Source organism: Scophthalmus maximus, chromosome 3 (assembly GCF_022379125.1).
Source record: "Scophthalmus maximus strain ysfricsl-2021 chromosome 3, ASM2237912v1, whole genome shotgun sequence".
Classification (NCBI taxonomy): domain Eukaryota; kingdom Metazoa; phylum Chordata; class Actinopteri; order Pleuronectiformes; family Scophthalmidae; genus Scophthalmus; species Scophthalmus maximus.
The window spans coordinates 7,604,834-7,626,457 of NC_061517.1; the positions used below are offsets into that span (position 1 = coordinate 7,604,834).

At 41.9% G+C, this 21,624-nt stretch overlaps 1 protein-coding gene across 1 annotated transcript in view; it reads right to left on the reverse strand.

Moving 5' to 3' along the window:
- The window catches only part of slc6a8 (solute carrier family 6 member 8), a 32,533-nt gene that overhangs the window by 8,254 nt on the left and 2,655 nt on the right, over window positions 1–21,624 (reverse strand). The window contains exons 2-11 of the mRNA XM_035645278.2: window positions 14,087–14,218; window positions 12,019–12,286; window positions 10,069–10,201; window positions 5,508–5,642; window positions 4,639–4,742; window positions 4,247–4,371; window positions 2,002–2,114; window positions 1,512–1,649; window positions 1,248–1,350; window positions 368–468 (exon numbers count right to left, since the gene is read on the reverse strand). Of these exons, the coding sequence (XP_035501171.1) occupies window positions 368–468; window positions 1,248–1,350; window positions 1,512–1,649; window positions 2,002–2,114; window positions 4,247–4,371; window positions 4,639–4,742; window positions 5,508–5,642; window positions 10,069–10,201; window positions 12,019–12,286; window positions 14,087–14,218 (1,352 nt within the window). The remainder of the gene's footprint in view (window positions 1–367; window positions 469–1,247; window positions 1,351–1,511; window positions 1,650–2,001; window positions 2,115–4,246; window positions 4,372–4,638; window positions 4,743–5,507; window positions 5,643–10,068; window positions 10,202–12,018; window positions 12,287–14,086; window positions 14,219–21,624) is intronic.

Sequence of the window (21,624 nt, forward strand, 5' to 3'; positions counted from 1 at the left end):
CAGTCTGACTGATTCATTAACTAGGACTTGATGTTACAATCCCTGAAACCTCTTACCACTGGGTCCCGATACTGATATATCAGTTGGCAGATAAAATTGGGTATGAGCCTTTCACAGACATATCAGTGTCAGAGTTTGTTTCCAACAATGCAGAAAATATGTGCAAGCTGATATTGTATCATCGTGATTTAAACTGAGAGACTGTGGCAAAAGTTGTCTCTTCATTAATCATGACAAGATTCTAAATGGATGTGTATCCAATGTCTGTTTATAATGTCATTGTATGTGTGAGATATACTAGAGAAGATACGAAAACTGAGGTGTGGCGGTGGTTTTTATATCCTCTGTAAAGAACGTGTTGTCTTACCAAGCAGACACATGGAGTTATAAAGGACCAGCACCACTTCATCCAGGGGAAAGGCCGGTAGCCAATCATACGAGCTACATCATCCATGAAGCGGTCAGCACCTAAAAGAGTTTTATCATCAGTGATCATCAAGAAATATACATGTAAAGGCAGCAGCAATATTAATACACCACAATTCAATCTTTATTGTCTGTCATTTGTGGATATTTTATGACATTTCTTATGCTTTACTACCCTATGACATTGTTGTTTACATTACTTTACTATGGCATTTTTATGACATGTTTCTTATGACCAACTATATTATGACATTTTCCATAACATATTGTACCATCACATTTTTTATGACTTATTCTACTCTACTACGATATATTTATGATGTGTAATACTATGAGATTGTTATGAGTTACTATACTAGTGCTCTATAAATTAAATTTACTACATACCTTCTGACACATTTTTCAATTGCATTATGTACTAAGCAAAGTTTTCTGTATTACATCTTCTTATACCATTAAGAGTTGTAATATGACATACTTTCCAATGATGTAGTATACTTTGGCAGAGTACAGAATTATGTATTTACTAAGAGAAAAATAAACTATGACCCAACGTTAAGCGCTAGAAGAAATATGCTATAACGGACTGAACTGTGACCTTCACTATGACATTTTGTTACATAATTATTCATACACTTATTTTGAGATCACATACTTTGTTGACAAAGGCTGAGAAACACTACACTGTCTGTGTGTGTGTGTGTGTGTGTGTGTGTGTGTGTGTGGGTGGGTGTGTGTGTGTGTGTGTGTGTGTGTGCGTGCGTGCGTGCGTGCGTGCGTGCGTGCGTGCGTGCGTGTGTGTGCGTGTGTGTGCAGCATACCGTAGACCCAGGCAACTACTATGCATTCCCAGAATGCTTGCCACAACAGAGTCATTCCACTGGCCGAATAATAGTCAAACAACTGGAAGACATACATCCCTCCCTGCAGGGAGATATGAGGAGATAAAGTGTCTGATTTCCTTAAAAACAGTTGTTAGTTTAACACAAAATTAAATTAATTCATCATCTGAAATTTGAGGGTCTTATTTTTTAGTTCAGCACAATGTTTTCTATCAACCAGAATACATGCAGTCTGCAACTTACCTGCGTTACCATGGAAAGATCAATAATGAAGCACAGTAAACAGCATATTGCCACAGCGATCTCCCTTTTATATTGATGGTAGTATCTTCCAGGAAACAGATCCAGAATTCCAGTAACGAAACCCTCCACCCCAACGAACTGGAGAGAGACAGAGAGACAAACACTGAGTCTATATTCACAACACACACTGAAGCCAGATTCACGTGTAGATAGATAAGATGCCTAAGACTTTATTCAACCCCTGTGGGAAATGCACATGTTACAGGAGCACAAGAGGCAGACTGACAGTGAAGAACACAGAGAGAAAGTCACACAATCACAATGTTAAAGAAAGATGAAAAGAATCCTGGATCCAAGCCAAAATATAACGGGCGCTTTTCTTGGCCCATGTCCCATCCGTCCACCAAGTTTCATGGAAATCAGCAGGGGGAAAAAATAAAACCTTCTTAGCGAAGGGAATGAAATCAAACCATGAAGGACAGTTGGTCACCTGACTGTCCAGTCCCAGTAGCAGCAACATGAAGAAGAAGAGCGCCGCCCAGAGCGGAGCCACCGGCATCAGACTGACGGCCTTCGGATACGCGATGAACGCCAGACCTGGACCTGAAAAACACGTAGAAGCACAGCACACACATTACAGGTTTAATATACAAGACAATATCCTTCATTTCTCTCTCGAGTGAAAGATGAGCTCAACCTTTATGTACTAAACAGTCTCTTTCACTGACAAAGAACCTCACATCCTTTCTGACTAAAAGTGTCTATTTTAGATTTTGTTTAATGTCATTTTATTCACCTTTTCTAAGTTTTATGTTTCTAATTGTAGTTCACAATGGTTTAACACTTCAACCAAAAATTTTTTATTCTCTAATTGTTCGAATTGATGTTGTTTTTTTGCCGCATAATCATACAAACAAAAAAAGCTATAAAGGGCAAAAGTAAAAAAAACACAAAAAGGATTTGGTAACAAATATTTTTTTAATCGTTTATTTTAACTTATTCCTTTAATCATCTTGTGACTCCACCAATTTGCAGTGTTGGAACATCATCAACAATTCAAAAGCCACTGAACAGGCCTTTTATTTTCATTTAATTTCATTCTAGCGTTTACCATAGATCAAACTCCTCCATTATGCCTGTTCATATACCTGTAATCTTGCTGGTTAAAAGTTTACAGACTAGGCCTTTAAGCCTTTGAAGACTTGACTGACATCTGTCTCATCCAATCAGCTGTGGTCAGCTCCACCTTCTTTAAACCGAACTCACACAGGCGTTCACTGTGGTTTAAAACTGTCATCGACAGCAGGTTTTATATTCCTCTCTTCTTTCCCGAGTCCAACAAATGAAAGGTGCATTGCATACATTTCAGCAGGTTTGTGTTCACTTTTGTATTTGTGTTTGCATTTCACCGCAGAGCTGAGCCTCATGAAATAAAGATGAGTCACATGTCATGAGGTGAAAGGCCCTGGTTAAATAATCCCACAGTTAATACTTGCACACACACACACACGCACACGCACGCACACACACACATACACACACACACACACACACACACACACACTGTGATGCTAATACTTTAAACCATTGTAAACGTGTCAGATGGGATTCAGAGTAAATTGGATTTGTTTTTTGTTCTTTTTACAGCGAGATTAAAATAAAAAGGTTAACATTTATTGTGAGAAGTTTTCACAGGGAATAATTTTGATGCAGATCCTAATAAAAATCTGGGTTTATTGGATTTAAATGTGGTTTCATAAGCAAACTTTTGGGCCTTGACATTCTAGTTTCTGATGAACGGTCGGAGTATCTGGGCTGACTTATTCCTCCTTCATGCTTCAGTCACAGTCTGACTGTTGTTATAATTCACCATCTTGACAAATAATAAAAAGCTTCAGTCTTATTGGGCCTGTGGAGTTGGAGCCAAAGCTCATGGAGCAGAAACAGAAGTGGATTTAAGGGAGAATGTGAATCGGTCAGACAGCTGCAGCCTGCTACCTTCTGTGGAGACACTAAATATAACTGTGTTTGTGACGTGCCGTCATGTGCTTCACTGCTATTACTAAAAATACAGTTGAACACACACACACACACACACACACACACACACACACACACACACATGGGTATCTGGGTTCATTCAGCCCTTTGTCCTTCATACGAAAGCATCAGAACATCAGACACACTGACTGACAATCAATAAAGACAATCAGTGACTGTATATGAAGACGATCAATAACTGTATATAAAAGCGGAAATGATTTCTTCACCCACACTTAAGCACCTATCATGTGACCTTTCACGTACTGTACACTGGTCATGTATGTGTTGATATAAACAGGAAGCAGATTATCTACACTGCGGTTGGTTGGTTGCTTCATTATATAAAACACTACAAACGTGGAACAGCGATGGTGAAAAGTAAATGCAGGAGGAAAACGTGGACATCTGTCTCATCATTTACAAACTTCTCAGTTTCTGTTTGTCCAGATTAAAACAGAAGTTCTCAGTTTTAGGGGCTGGAAAAACTCTGGAGTTGTGTGGACGCCAGGTGTAACTGTAGCACCGATGATGAGTTTTAAAACTATAACATGGTAGTGTGGATGTAGCCTCAGTGTCTTGAGACCCCCCCAGGGGATCCCTAACCCTAGTTTGAGAACCACTGCAGCAGTAGACGATTACTCAGCTTAATGTACAGTAAAGCCTCTGTGCGTGCATGCGTATGTGTGTTTTACCTGATTCAGCGACCTGTGAGATGTCGACTCCCTGCTCAGCAGCCATGAAGCCCAAAATAGAAAACACGACGAAACCAGCAAAGAAACTGGTTCCACTGTTGATCATAGCCAAGACGAAGGCATCTCTGCAGGACGAGATGAGACGAGATCGATTCATTCATCCTTCAGTATAATACATGTTAAAAACCTTTGTTGTCACTGAATCACACATTTAACAAACATCAACGTGTTCAGTTGTTTTTTCCGTGGAACAACCAGAGTCAACAACGTCTCTCACTGAGGCCATTTTCAAACTCTCATCTTTTTCTTGCTGGGTTCAGTTTTGTTGACACTGACAAAAAGAAAGTGTGTGTGCGTGTGTGTGTGTGTGTGTGCGTGCGCGCATGTCGTACTTGTAGCAGTCGTTGTTGAAGCGGTTGTAGCTGCCCAGAGCGGTCAGCGCTCCCAGCCCGATGGCATAGGAGAAGAAGATCTGTGTCCCAGCATCTATCCACACCTGCACAGAGTTCAGAGGTCAGAGGTCAGAGGTGTGATGTGTTCACTGCTCAGCTCAGAGTCCGACATCTCTCTATGCTTTAGGCTGACATCTTGAACCTGTTCGACTCTGATGAAACCACTTCAGACTGAACGACATCAGTCTGAGACGGGGTCACGCCTCCATTGTTTTAGTTTGAGAGTGTGTTTTTTTCCCCTTAAACTTTATTTTTAAAATGTGACATGCGACATGCAGCACTGGCCGGTGAATTCTGCATCATAATGTGGAGACGTCAATCACAGAATTTGACCCTACAAATCTGAATTCTGCTGCAGCCAAAGCTCCCAACCTGCAGCCAGAGGACGAGTTCAGACTTACCGCGACGCGTCCCACTGCATTTTTGTAAACCTGCGTCTGACACGGCCTCAGCGTTACATGGTGAAAGTGAGCCTGACATTAAAGGACGTGAGGTAGAAGCAGATGCCTCCTGGTTGTAAACAATATCTTGTTGAGGCTAACGTAGTATGTTGACGTTCTTGTCATCCTTGTTTTGAACAACCTAACGTAGTAGGTGACGCACCCGTCAGCATGTTTTCAGAGACAGAGGATACAAATGTCATGTACAGCAATATGCACTTTGACTCATCTTTGTGTTGTACTTTGAGCAGTGTATGGAAATAAATGGCTCCCGTTGTAACTGCATATCAGGCCTCCTCGACTGGACTTTCTGCAAACCCCAAATACTAATATAATGACGTCACCTCAGTGGATTTCGAAACATCTCACCTGGGCCTCCTGCAGTTTGGACCAATCAGGCTTGATGTAGTACATGATGCCGGTGTAGGCTCCGGGAAGAGTGACACCTCTGACCAGCAGAATGATGAGAACCACGTAGGGGAAGGTCGCCGTGAAGTACACAATCTGAAACACACACACACACACACACACACACACACATCTTATGAATGTTCCCTTCATCCGACTCTTTGGTCAGAAAATAATACCTGCTGTTTTAAACCTCACATCATCTTCTTGTTCCAATTTTCACCAAAAAAAAGGATTTTATCAAAAGAGTCAGATACATTTTCTGCTCAATTCACAATAGACACAGTTCAGTCACAGAGATTAGGAGTAAGATTAAGATTAATACAGAAATAATAAACTGATTTTCTCTTTTTTCTCGTTTGCTCACTCAAGTTTAGTGTCTGTTTAACAATCATTTTTTTTACAATTTTTTTTCATATTTTTGTGGTACTGATTGCAAATTAATCCAGTTTCAGATGATAATGAATAATAATGAATTCAATAAATGAATAAATACATGGATAATGACCCTCAGGACGAGGGTCATTGTCGACTCGTGTCGACATGTCGACTCATGTGATTGTTGTTTGAGTCAAAATAACAGTTCATTAGTTTCAGCAGCACAAACTGAGGATTTGCTGCTTTTTCTTCTCAAATGTAGGTTTTTTGTTTTTATGAATTCTGAGGTTTGGACTGAGGATATAACGTTTTACCTAACCTAATCTGTTACCTAACATGAGGTGTATGACTGTATGTGTATGAGAAAAACAAGTGAATCCCCTCATACCCCGTAAACGGATGCTGTGTGGTGCCTTTCTGTTGATTATTGGTGAAAAGTGAAAAGTCAAACAGTGGTTATGGAAATACAGAAAAAAAAATGAACATCAAAAGGCTCCAATTCATTACTTGATTTACATAAATGTTTCTTGAAAAAAATTCAAAATGATTTTGAAGCTTTGCTCCAGAAACAAAATGATTACAGACGGACAGACTGATCGGTCAATCCCTCCACATTATATAAACAAGTAATCGATCAATTGAGAAAATAATCCTTCCATGCAGGTTGTTTTTCTGAATATTTCCTCTGTTTGGTTTAATTTTAAACTGCAGTTCACCGTACTCAAACTGAACATGTGAAATAACAGCAGCAGAGCTGATGTGAACAGACCAACAATCCCCGTGAAGGATCAGATCATCTTACTTTGACCCGGTCAGTGAGTACGGAGAGAAAAAAAAAGTGTGGTATGTTCCTTTAACCTGAGTTCACTCTGAGAAAACCAACGTGAACGATGACAGGAAAAACAAACACGAACCTGATCTGAGCAAACACACTAAACCTGCTGAGAGTGATACACACACACACACACACACACACACACACACACACACACAGGAATGTTGGTGTTTCAGCACCATGGAGAGCATCTGGTCCCAGGTGGAGTCAAGTTTAAGTCAAATCACAGCTGGATTTTCTGACACACACACGAACACACACACACACACACACACACACACACAACCACACACACTAGATTATATGTATTGATAGATTTAGACATCCATTTAAAATTTGCATTTGGTTATTCACAATTAAAAGAAAAAAAATAAATCTTTGTATCACCGAATCATTAAGCAGAACAGTAAATTATTTATTTCACGGTTTTATAAAAGTATTTCATCTCAGTTTTTTCAATTTTTTATCTGATATTAGTTTGTCGTGCTAGACTGTTTGCATCCTGAAGATGATGTTTGCTGTGTTTTACTTGTTATTAGAACCAAATCATGAAATCCTTTCTTGGAACAGAGATTGGAACTTTGAGGCCTGTCAAGCAGTTTGTCACTTTGTACGTACGGGAAGCTGCTGTGATACAAATATGTGTTGTCATTAGAAGTTTTTTCATTTAGATGCTACTTCATTTAATCAACTGTCAATAGTCGATAGCCATTAATTAAAGTTCATGACTTGAGCTTCTGCACATGGAAATAAAGTGGTCTGGAGTTGGGAGTTTTTGAGCTCACTGGGATGTGCAGCGCCCTCTCTCTCTCTCTCTCTCTCTCTCTCTCTGTCTCTCTGTCTCAGCCTCTCTCACCCCGCTCTGACCTAACGCTCAGTTTTCAGCCTCCTGCTGACAGTCAAAACTGAGAAGTGTTTCTGTTAATACTGAGAGTTGTGAGAATGACACACACACACACATACACACATACACGCGTTACTGTACATAATGATGAGCTGCAGTGGTTCCCAAATTAGGGTAAGGGACCCCCTGGTGGGTCGCAAGACACTGAGGCTACATCCACCTAACCCTAACCCTAACCCTAACCCTAACCCTATCCACTACATAAACTGGAAATTAGTTTTAAAACTCATTATTGTTGCTACGGTTACGCCTGGCGTCCACACTACTCCGGCGTTTTTGAAACGCTGCTGGCATTTATTGTTGTCACTTGGAGACGGTTGGGCCGTGGTGGGATATGAACTCTACTGAGATACACTGTAGTTCGCTTATTTATTACCAGGGAACTTTCAGCTAATTGTGGCGTAATAATGGACCAATATAACAGTGTGAACCTGATAACCAGTATCATATAAAGGTAGTTCTTATCACGGAGAACTCTCTGTACACAGTTCACTCTTAATTTAATATAACACAGACAAAAGATTGTGATGATGTTGACTCATCAGAATATATTGTCGCAGGATTGAATTGACAGGCTGATAATGCGCTCATGGTTAACCTGTAATGATAATCTGAATCATACAATCATAATGTAAAACGTTTAACGCATTAACTCCAACAACTTCAAACTTCACAAAGCTTTGAACAACAAGCTCTTCTGAGATAGGTTCATCACTTTTCTGTGGAAACACTAAGCTGTCGATCGTCTGTTATTCAATAGTCTATTTCTTTGTGTTGTGTATAATCTGCAGGGTTTGTGTTGTAAATCTGATGATTTCTTAGTTTGCTGGTGTTTTTTCTGTGTTTCTGTGTGTATTTTCTGTCATTGCAGGGTTGTGTGCACACGCAGCACAGTTCATGAGTGTTTCTCTCTGTGCCTCAGTCACGTCCCACTGCAGAGTCCAGCTGCCCTCCCGCAGCACAGCCAACCACGCACTGCCACCTCACAGCCCCCCACCCCCACCTGTCGTCATAGTAACAATGAGCCTGCCATGTGACAGCAGTGTGTACGAGTCTCATCGCCACGAGCCAATGGAGCGCACACACACACACACACACACACACACACACAGTGAATCACTGCTCTACAGTCTCGTCTCTTTACGATCATTTGAAGGTTGTAGTTTTAAAGGAACAGTCCCACAGTTTTATTTTTTCTCGAAGAAGAAGCTGTTATATTATAAAATATTTGAAAATGAAAAGCTGAAAAAAGCTTCAACAGCAAAATGCTGCTCACACAGTAATGCATGAATAAAAAATAATATATAACTGTCACAAGTTAGATTGTTGTTTTTTTAATTAATTTACTTAAGTAACGTTTTCAGAGCAGGACTTTTACTCATAATGGAGAATTTTGTGACAGTGTTTATAACAATACTTTCTGATTTGGTTTGACTTTTCTTTCTTACTGACATGATACAGCTGATCAATCAGCTGTCAGGTGACCTATGACCTTCAGCGGCATTATGTAACTGTGACTGTGATGAACGCAGCTGTAGGATCATTTCTCAAACTGACAGTTAGCAACAATGATGTGAGCTCTTCTATTAATGATGTTGGGGACACACACACACACACACACACACACACACACACACTGACATTGTGTGGATTCTCCCACAGGGTAATCTATCGTTATCATTATTAAAAAGTATAATATTTTTGTATTGCCAGTGTTAAGCAGAATAACAACAGAAATAAAATAATCAGTAATAACATTAGGAACAGAATAAAAACTTTTTTTTTTAAATAACCCGACCCTAATTTAACTACACTTACTATTTTCCAGGATAGACGACAGACTGATTTGATAGTAAGAAGACAACGTTTTTGAGGTTCCAGTTGTAAAATGAACACAGTGATTGAAAAGACAAGACAATCATCTATTTCTACATGTTCATATTCTGGTATCAATAACATTTTGGGGAGACAGACCTAATGAAACACCAGCATTGTGGGGGCTCTCCTCCAAATTCTACTTCCACAAGCGTTTCTCTTTAGTAAGTTTAGACCTGAGTTGTTCAGCAAAACCAAAAGAACCATTTTTGATAGATGCTGAAATCATAAATATGTGTGGACTGTCAGAACACAGTTTTAGAGTTTCAGTTATAGATTCTCTGGTGTCATGTAAATGCTTGTATGAGTATTTGTTTTGGAAAAGACCACAGGGACAGAAAAGACACGTCTACATCCATCAATACATATTGTGTTCAAGTGCTCTCTTGATTTTCAAGTACAGAAGTGAATAGAAACCAATCGCTTCCCGGAACCTTGTCAAAAATAGATTTGAAAAAAAATCTGCATGGTAAGTGTTCAGAAACGGTAAGCAAAAGTGTCTCCGTGTGTGTGTGTGTGTGTGTGTGTACCTTCCCAGTGGATTTGACTCCCTTCCACACGCAGAAGTAAACCATAACCCAGACAGCCATCAGACACAGCATAAGCTCCCAGTTAAAGTGCCCAGGTTCACCCAGACCCGACGAGATGTTCAGCACCTTGTTCCTGCACAGAGAGGATGACGTTTACATCGTGGACAGAGCCAGGGTTTGTGGTCAAGTGTTAATTCTGGAGTCACTTTAGGGGCCCAGGGTACTTATGATCCCTTGGCCATCGAGTCTCCCTACCTTTCCAGTCTACTACATCCCTACACATCTACACCATCCCTACACTCCTCTGAAGCCCATCAACTCAACAGGCTCCACAACATGGGTGACAGAGTCTTATCCACAATTTCCCGGGAAATAATTAATGGATCTTGATGAAAGAAACGTGCGCGATGTGATGCTTATCCCCCTCAAAAATCTGGATCTAGCAGATTTTTAAGTGTTTTCACAAGGGAATTAGTTTATTGTTGTTTAAAAAAATGTTTTTATGTTTTTTTGTTGACTAAATCTCTCATTGGATTTTCATAATGTAATTTGATCACTTTCTTTATCCTTATGATAAAGACTATTGGGCGCATCAGTCTTGTACAGTAATCATAAATGCTTGCCTATCATCGTTGATCATGGTGTTGAGTTCTGATTGCAGCATAGGGCCCATGTGTTGTGTTTACTGCCACTGCAGAGAAATAAATCTTGTCCATGTACGGTGGCGTTCATGAGATCAGCAGCGACAGCATGTGTGCAGCACAGACTGAGGCTGCGGTGAAACTGTCACTTGCTGCAGCAGCTGTCACCTCAATCGGGGGCTGCACATTCGGAACAGACCCTGGAGTTTCGTCTGTAACGTCACAGTTTGGCAGCAGCAGAAGGAAAAGAGCATTAAAATCCAATCAGACACATTCAGGTTTATACTGAGCAGAAAGAGCAGCTTTTCCACCTGTCAGACTCACATCGACACGTGTGAATCTCTGCGATGATTCACTGCTGCCACGTGGACTGATGTACGTGCTTTGGGGCAGACAGAAAACACTTCTTTCTTTTTTTTATAGCTGCTGCTATAATAAATGTAACAGCCACAGCAATAAAAACAAAACTAAAAACAACTGAACCTTAACACAAAGGTCACATGTTCAGTCTGACAGATTCCAAGTGAAATTTGAACTATTGTGTAAGAAAATAAAACCAGTGAAGAAGCGGCAGCTATTGGTGCCTCGTATCTCAGTGTCCACACAGTGTCAGTTTTCACCCAGTGACTTAACTGTCTCTTAATGAAACCAAGCATTTGGGAGGATCTGAGGTCATATCCCATTACATTAGCTTATGTGAGCTACTGCAAAAGTCAGTAAGTGCGCATAAGCATTTAATTAAGGATGCACAGACTGTTTAGCTTATGTTAGCTACCTGGCTCATTAATATGTTTGATTATTATTCTTTGAAGCAGTTGTTAAAAGAAGTCAGAAAAGCCAAAAATGAATTTTAGCTGCAGCTCAACTCAACTGCGCAAGAATATTAGGAAAACAATTGAGACATTTTCAACAACCCAAACAACCCTGAATGTGCCAAACTGATGTGGACACGTCAAACCAGTCCGACCCAAAACCACCTGTCCAGTTTAACTGACACAACCTAACCTGAGGTCACTAAGATGAACTAGAAGGGCGCTCAGGGAGCGCATACCTCCGTCAAGGCTCAGGCCCTATCTTGCTATGTTGAAGAAAGTTACAACTATTTTTTACTGGATCCACCCCGTTTATCTACGTTAAATGGGTCCTTCCTTTGCCATCGCTGCACGCTTTCACCAAAGTCGTGGAAATCAGAAATCCAAATAAAACACCCTTGGAAGGGGTAATGACCCGACATTAATCTCACTAGAAATGATGACACAGTGTGCCGACAAAACACGATCCACTGACCATAACCAGAATCAGAACTCACTCCCAGAACTCGATGATGGGTGATCGTGCGTTTGCCAGCTCGGCACAGGTCATGTTGCCGATGTTGGTGATGTTCGCGAGGGTGCCGTTGTTGCAGTCCTGGTGACGGAAGGACACGATGCAGTTAGGTGTGTTCCATTCATTGTCACAGGTGGACCAGGGAAGGGTGGAGTTGAAGGACTTGATCAGGTAGTAGAAGCCCCAGGCCAACACCATGATGTAGTAGGTATTACAGAAAAACACGATCACCATGGAGGCGTAACCCAGACCTGAGGGAGAGGACAAGAATACAACATGAGATCTGAATCAGCCTGTTTTATGTGTCTGTGGGTAAGATCATGATGTGTTGATGTGAACTATTTTTACCACAGAGTCATTTTGATTCGACCGCTTGTGTGAAACCAAAGTCAGAGTTTTTTTCAAAACAGTGGCTTTAACAAGTTTAAAGGTTCTGTGTCAAATTTTGTGACATCTACTGTCTAAGGTCAAGATTGCAACCAACTGAATACACCTCACCCTCCCCTGTAAAATGTGTAGTAGAACCTAACGTGTCCTTCAGGTGACCTGAAAGCACCTCCGTAGAGCCAGTGTGTGGTTTGTCTACGCTGGTCTACAGCTCTGTGCCAACATCTGGTTTTAAAAACCTAAATTGTTTTAGTTTGATCATGATCTGAAATTCATGAAATTCATGTAAATTCTGCTGCTCTGCAGAATGTTTTCCAATGAAATAAGCTGAACACAAAGTGTGTTGAATCACTTTCATAGTTTACTGTTGCACTGATCACGACCCGCTGAATAAATGGTGTCGTCTGATTTTAAAGCACTACAGGTACAGGGCCTGAGACCCACTACAGGTGCGAGGTGTAATTCATCCAAAGTGGGCGGTTTGAGCCTCCAAACATAGTATTTTTTAACAAGCTGACGGAAAATGAAAGACAGACAACCTCAAAGAACCATGTGGACTGACAATGTAGAGTAATGTTAAAGTATTTTACACAGATGAAGCGATGAGACAATGACACACTCTTCTCCCAGTTACAATTTGTGTTCCATCGAAATCTTTTTTGAAACTGACATTAGTTAGACTCATAAAGTTAGTCTAATGTCTGATGAGAGCTAAGTTAATAGTTCACTAATATACAGTATGTAAACATATCTCCATAGTAACAGTGGTCACATGACCTTCAAAACAAGCCACAACTTAAGCGTGCATGTGCACACATCATGTGTGCTACGTTACTTAAACAAACAGCTCTACGGGACTGCCCATCAGGACACTCCGGGTGAATGGTCAGCGTGTTGACCGTAGGCGTAGTCGACTGCGTGAGTGTGAAGGTGGAGCTGAATCAACATCAACACCGCCAAAGGTTTTTCAGGTGAGAGGAAGGTCTGCAGCAAAGAGTCATGTGATCCTGCAAAGACTGACCTTCTGATAAACCATGTGTAGAGCTAACAAAGATATAAAGGAATTAGGTAGCAAAGAAAGGTGTGTGTATGTGTGTGTGTGTGTGTGTGTGTGTGTGTGTGTGTACGTGTGTGTGTGTGTGTGTGTGTGTGTACGTGTGTGTAAGTGCACGTGTTGCTGGTAATTTTCCAGCCGTGTCTGAAGCCACGTACAGCAGGATCACAGATTATCACCTCCAGATAAACCTCCAGGGAAAAGCTGAATGTGTGTTTTCAGACCAACGTGTCCGCTCACACTCAACTAAACTGCTTAAGCGTGTGGATATGTGTCTGTTACCGTGGCAACGTGACCTCAGCGAGGATGTCGAGGGGTTTTGGTCAACACCATTTTGGACCAAGAAATAAAAAATAAAGATGGACATGCTTTAATTTTGAATCTTACTCCGATACTCAAGTGCAATTTTTACTTTGACTCCTATGCTACTCTGACTGTCTGTTTCTGGCTGGTCAAGAATGGTTTGTCTTGTTTGTCCTGACAAGACACCAATGCATCATGTCAGTGCCTGGTCATAAGAACATTTTGAAATACTATAATTTGGCTTCATGAATTTTGTCACTGATCTGTGTAAAGATATTTCAGACTGTGAATTTTTGGCATACTGCACCTTTAAACAGCGGAGCAATGTTCCAGACGTTGATGCTGCCGGCCTTCATGAACTGTCCTAAAGCGATTTCCAGGAAGAAGATGGGGATTCCTCCGACGAAGACGATGAGCAGGTAGGGGATCAGGAAGACGCCTGCAGGACAAGAAGAACACACAGTTAGACGACAACATCGTGACATCATGACATCATCGAATATGAAATAATGACATGGATAGAATTTTAAATAACAGGAAGGTTACAGACTCCCAACACACACGCAAGGGTATGTGTGCGCGCGCGCGCACGCACGCACGCACACACACACACACACACACACACACACACACACACACAGTGAAGCTTTAAACTGTGGAATGGTCCTTTAACGCTGCCGTTAGTAATTTTAGTCTCATGCTTATTTCAGCAGCATCACGACAATAGTTTTATGTAACAAGAGAGGAAGGAGGTGAATCTTCATCCCTCCATCATTCTCATCCTTCCGTCCTCACACCGCCGCAGAGAGAACGGAGGACAAGACACATCCCCATCTTCTTCTTCCTCCTCCTCGTCCTCCTCTGTCATTATATGTCCTCCTTTCTTTGCTTGAACGCAGTCAAGGATGTGATTGGTTCTTATACAATCTTTAAAATTCAAAATGAACCCAGTGACTTTTAGAGAAATAAAGAGATAGAACTAGTCCTATAACAGTCATATTGATCTATGCAGAAAATCAGTAATAAACAAATTAAAAGTCAATTTCTTTGCAAATACAACAGTGGAGCTAATGGACGTCATCTCTTTGTATGAAAGCTCAGTGTGTGTGATGACAGCTGCTGTTATATAACTCCTGGCACAAAGCATCACCTCTCCTCCCCTCTCCTCCTCCTCTCTCCCAGTATCATTCCAATTTGATTCCATTCATACCAGTTCCCCGTAGCAGTGTGACCCACTTACCCATTTTGTGAGTGAGTGAGTGAGTGTCTGTGTGTGTGTGTGTGTGTGTGTGTGTGTGTGTGTGTGTGTCGGGGGGGCTGCTGCGTCACACCAATTAAAATACCAGAGAAAGCGTATTCCTAATAGTTCATTCCTGGGAACGAGTATTCATTCATTCATTCATTCATTCATTTTACCAAACAGTCCCCTTATGAAGCCACATTTAAATCACCTAGATCAAGACCTTTAGCTGGATCCACACCAAAGCTCACACACTCGGAGACACCAGTCCCCCTAAATATGCCTGATTCATGAATTATTCTCAGGGAAATCTGTGAAAATGTCAAAAAAAATCCTGAATTAAATTAGTTCTTTCATTGCCCGTTCTCCATCCTCGGACGAGGTTTCATAATCCAGTAGACAGAAGGGAAGAGTAAAGGAAGTGATTGCTGCTGTATGATACACTGTCTGCACAGTCAGATATGACGTAAGCTTCATTCAAGCTATGCAGGTTAGCAGTAGCACCTTCACACACACACGCTGTACTCTGGTGTATTAGCCTTGCACAAAACCACTCTAGCTGCTGGTGAGTCACGACTGCAGAGAGAAAGAGAGAGAGAGAGAGCTCAATGAAAATATCCTTCTCTCTCTCTCTCTCACGCGCACGCACACACACACACAATTCAATTCAATTCAATTTTATTTGTATAGCGCCATATCACAACATACATTGTCTCAAGGCACACACACACACACACACACACACACACACACACAGACACACACACAATGCTGTTAGGTGGACACTAACTCAGCGTTGATGGGATTACAAAGAACTATGGGCTCATCACAGTCACAATCACGGAGACACACACACCAAAACACACACCAACTGTTAACGCCTCAAATCCTCACAACTTTATTCTGTGTCCGTTCAACATGAAAAAGTGTGAGGAGGAAACAGAACATCTCCACCTGATGATTTAAGGTTTATGTTAAACCTCTTGACTGTTCAGCCTCAGCCACGGCACAGCGAAGGGAAGCTCTGAGTTAACAAGCCCTGGGTTTCACCTCTCAGGCTGAACTTATATCAAAAAATAAAGGTTTTTGGCCTAAAAATTGTTTTTTAATTAAATTATGTAAACTGCAGTTTAGAGAGACACCAGAAGTTATCATCAGTCAAAAGATTGGACAGTGAAGCCAAAAAACAAGGTTTTAAGCAGGTTGTACAGTTTTAGAAGTGTAGTGGTTTTAATTTCTAGTTTGATTATTCTGACACTTGTCCCCAATCGATTCATCAGTTGGCCAATAAAAATCAGCCGATATGATCCTTTCACAGACATATCAGTATCTGTGCTTAATTTTGCCAATATAAAACCTTTATTTTTACAGAAAAAAACAATGCTCAAAAGATGTGAAGTTATTTTTTCATCGTACACTCTAGAATCAACTGCAAACCGAAGTGACATCAATGTAATCAGGAAAGAACTGACGCCCACAGAGGCTCCGGGTGGGAAACGTGGCGAGTTGATGTGGGAGCAGGTGAGACGGGCACAGCCGCACGCTGTCCTGGCTGGTGTCACCTAACATGTTTGACACGTGGTTCGTTCAGAGCTGAAAGTGAGACAGAAGCGGAGCTGCAGCTGCTGTTAACCAACTAAGCTGCAGCGCCACAGTTAGCTAGCTAAGCTGGCTAATCCGGGGTAAGTCACTGGGCTAAGTAGCCTACTGACTGATAACAGGGCTAATGACAGAGCTGCAGCTTCATCATCATCATCATCATCATGAGCAGCAGCAGCAGCACTGACTTATGTATCCCATCATGCACCCGGCAGTATGAACCCTAATAACTGGGTTGATCTCTAACCTTCCCTATAGCGCCATCATCGGGTCGCCTGTTTGACCCGTGTTCCCATCAGCCCCGGCTGGACGCCGGGGGGTGCTGGTGATGAACCCTGTGGCTGCTCACATGCTGATGTTCAGCGGATTGTCCCGATCTGTTGCTAACACATTTGGCTCGTGGTGACTGTGGATCTGCTGCCAGCTGACACAGGATCAGCCAGGACGGGCTCGTCCACACTGACCAACCAGCTCTGATCAGGACTCCGCTCAGTGAAGATCGACGAAGTCACAACAGCTGAGAGGAATCTGGAAGATTCCCGTTGAAATTAACATGTGTGTGAATGACTGCATACAAAGACGATCAGTGACCACGTAAAAAGATTATCAATGACCGAAGTCTATATAAAGACAATCAGTGACTGCATATAAAGATAGACAAAGCGTCTCCACTTCCTACTGTTTGTCCCAGTCAAAACTTTACCTGGAGCAGATGAGGAACAAACTGCCAGACAGTTGTTTTTATATCAAAATCTTATAATGACTAATTTCTTTTAATCCTGTATATTATCTTATTTATTTGTTCATTCTTTAAATCAACCCTTGTTAATTTCTAGCTTGTGGCGTTTTAACATGTTGTCTCGATACCATTGATATCGTGCAGTTGCCCTGATGTTGAAATGTTCCAGCTCTCAGTCTGTAAATCTGCCAAAACCCCTGTGTCCTCAACCAAACTCTCGTGCCAAACACCAACTTATCTTCGCAGAGTTTAACTTCCCCCTGGCAGCCTGCACATCGACTGGCCCACATACCTGATTGGCTCACCTGTGCTAAACATGACTCAGCACCTCACTGCCGGGGTCAACGACCTCCCGGACCGCTGCTTCGCCCTTGTTATCTTCAATCAGATATGACATGACGGTGTAATCTGAGGTTTTCAAAATATGAGATACATGTTAAACAAGGAGTTTTAATTTCTGGACATAAGTTCCTCAGAGTCACTATAAATTACTTAATTTAAAAATGACTTCATAATTGTCCTCAACACTTGGTGCAAGGATGGGACATGGGCCAAGAAAGAACTCATTCAATTTTGGTGTTAATCCATGGATTTTTTTAAATCACTTTCTTTAACATTGTGAGAATGGAAGTTTTTTGACATTATCCCAAGGGGATAGTTAATGGATCTTGATGGGGAAAAAAATCTGGTATATTGAGGGGACATATATCAATGAGTGTGTGTAATTTGGTGCAGCGTGATTGAATTCAAGGGGACTGTTGTGTCTTGGTGGAGATACGTGCTCTACATTCTAGTTTAAGATATATTTTGTGTTTTGATGGTTAAACTCTGTGAAAATGTTATGATTTATTTGAGGATTTTGAGAATTATATTTCTATACTTGATATGAAGAATGAAAACCAATGTCAGTGACTGAGATGACACTGTGTGTTTGAGATGACTGGAGGTGAGTTCTCCTTTTAATGTGGTGATGTAACACTTTTCAGTGCTACTTGTCGTCTGTTGTGTTTAACAACTCCCCCCCCCCCCCCCCCCCCCCCCCACACACACACACACACACCCTGACATGAAGTGAAGGTCGGGACGATCTGAGTACCAAGAGTCAATAAAAGAGGGACAATAAACGTCTGGTTCATGACCCTTGATCTGTCTCACTGATCTGGAAGCAAAAAGCCGTTTGAAGAAGCCAAGTGTTACAAATAAACTACAGTCAACACGTCTTTGGTGACTGAACACACACAGACACCTTTTCTCAAGGTTCCCCTTCCATATATCACTAACAATCCCTCAAGGACCCTTGGAACGCTCTAATACCATAGTAGACCACAGTAACCTCCTACATCCTTCTCACAGACTCCCGGGATCCATTTAAGACTCACCAAAGATCCCTGGAATCTCAAATAAAAGGACTAAGAAAAAAAACTCAACTTTTAACTTTTCAACTGGTACACTATAAAAGAAAAACCACTGTAACATCCTCAAGCAAATCTAATGCCACCGCCAGGTCCCCTGCAACCCCTTAAAATGCACCTGGAACATCTTCCAGGGCTCTGAGAACCTTACTAAAGACCCATAGAGCCTCTCTAAGGCTTCCTAGAACCCCATCAGTCAACTTGAACTTTTCATCTCCATCAAAGGACAATCAGAGCAAAGGTGATGAGAGGAGAGGAGAGGAGAGAGGAGGTGAGGAGATAGGAGGAGAAGAGAGGAGAGGAGAGGAGCAGCAGTGAGGTCTGTCAACAGGATTAAAAGATTACAGGCCACTCCTATTAATCTGTAGTCCACGTGGTGAGAGGGATGATGATGTCACACTTGGCAGCCAATCATCTCACACAGACACACACACACAGCGAGTGTCATGAAACTGTAACTATCCATTGACCTTTGACCCTGACTCTAACAATAGCCTTGACCCATGACCCCTGACCCTGAGGGAAGGTCCATTACCTTCGCAACCTGCACGGAGATGAGAGCCTCAGACCGACACCTGATCATCTGTTTAACAAACAACAATCATTTTAGGAAACTCCTGGAACCCTCTCAAGGACCTTGAGAGACTTCTCAAGAATCCCTGGAACATTTTCAAGGACCCCTCATAAACTCTTCAGGGGCTATTGTAACCACTTTCATGTCAAAGTGCTGCAACATGACCACAACGAGACTCTTGCCTGTGGGGGGAGAAACGAAATATATCCACAAAGATAGAAGAACAAATAAGTGTAATGTTTCTGCAGGACAGAACTGATGTGAAAGATGACGACTGAGCTGCAGGTCATTTCATAATCTGTGTGTGTGTGTGTGTGTGTGTGTGTGTGTGTGTGTGTGTGTTTGTTTGTCTGTGTGTGTGTTACTACTGCAGTCACCCTTCCAAGGACAGGCCACACACACTCTCTCTCTCTCTCTCTCTCTCTCTCTCTCTCTCTCTCTCTCTGCAGGATAATAAATCTGAGGAACCCTTGGAGAGGAGTGAGGAAGAGCACAAGGACAGAGGAAAAGGGAGGAAAGAGAGGGCAAAGGAAGGACGTTGAGAAGAAGATCAGATGTTGTGGAGAAGTAAGGAAGGAAAGATAGAAAGGGCAGAAAGAAAAAGAAGGGAGGGTGTAATGAAATAAAGAAGGAAGGAAGAAAAGATTGGAGGAAGCAAGCAAGGACAAAGTAAAGGACAAGAACAGAAGGAAAGAAGGAAGGTCAAAGAAAGGACAAGTACAGAAGGAAGGAAGGAAGGAAAGAAGGAGGGATGTTCCAGTAGAGAAATGTAAACTGTGTGTGTGTGTGTGTGTGTGTGTGTGTGTGTGTGTGTGTGTGTGTGTGTGTGTGTGTGTGTGTGTGTGTGTGTGTGTGTGTGATATTAGATAAGCAGTAGCACCTCACAGTAAATCATTAATCACCTTCCGCTCAGACCGTCAGCCTCAGTCCGTTACTGACACTGACGAGTCTCCAGAACATTTCTGGGCTGCAAACCACGAGGGGGCAAAGGTCACTAGTCTGCCTAAAACACCACAAGTATTGTATTGGTGATCTGTTAGTGGGTTCAAGGACACTTTGACACCTGGGATTTAAGAGTGTCCTTGAAAAAACAGTGTGGTGCGATCCGCCATCAGAGAATCAGACACAGGCACAAACATGGACCAAACTAAAAAAAAATCAAAGTTTACATGGAACAAATGTTTATATTATTGTATTGCGTGTACGGGCAGAGCCTCGACATCACGGCTCCAGGATCACTACTACTCAGACTCTGGCTCCAAACGATGTTACCAGTACAAGAGAGCACAAGTATCAGAGATATTTTAACTTCAATTTTTATACAATGGTAGGATGTAGAAATGTGTCGTCCATCTTTATATACAGTCACTGATCAACTATATATACAGTCACTGATCATCTTTATATACAGTCTGTGGGATAATTAGACCCATGAAAGTGTTGCATGTTGTAAAGGGTGCACCTCTGTGGAGAAGGAACGGGACAAGGATGTCGGTCCACGGCGTGACACATGGATGGAACGCCCGGTGAGAGAGGATTCAAACCGAGAAAAAGAGCTTTGCCCACTTTAGAGAGAACAGAGAGCAGGATGTGGACGTTCAATGTATCTAAGGCTGCTGGTTGGTCCGACGGGACAAGAACCGAGCACCGAGGTGCAGCTCTCACTGGACAGGTCGTCCTCAGGGGAACGTGAACGTCTGAACTACATTTCCACATCATCACGTGCTTGACTGGACCAAAGTGATGGATCGAGTTACTGAAGCTGCCACAGAGCAACGCCAGCTTCAAGGCTTTTTAAAGCAAAATAGCAGAGAGGTCCTTTAAAGAGGGTTTGGCTAAAAGCCCTGTTTGATAAATCAGGTGTGAAGGAGGTAACCTTTATAGACAGTGTCCCGCTCTGACAACTGAACCTTTTCTCTTGTGATTTAACATGAGTAAGACCTCCTCCTCCGCCCCCTCCTCTCTGTGTGAACATCCAGACCTTTCCCTTCCCTCATTCTGCCTCTGTCCAGCTCAAACTGGCTGACTGTGTGAACGAGACCTTTTCAGGTGAGAAGAAACATCTTTTCTTTTCTTTCTCTCTCAGCAGTTTGTCTCTGCTGACAAAGTTTAGTTTGGAAAGAGAGGGAAAGGATGAAAACTCCTGCTGTGATTCGTTTTACATATGGCCAACCAGTTTTTAGTCCAAAGCGTGTCAAGACAATAAAGACAATCACTCATCACAGGTCGTCCACAAATGACCCTCTGTCCAAAAACACAAAGAGGTTCAGTTTACTGTGAT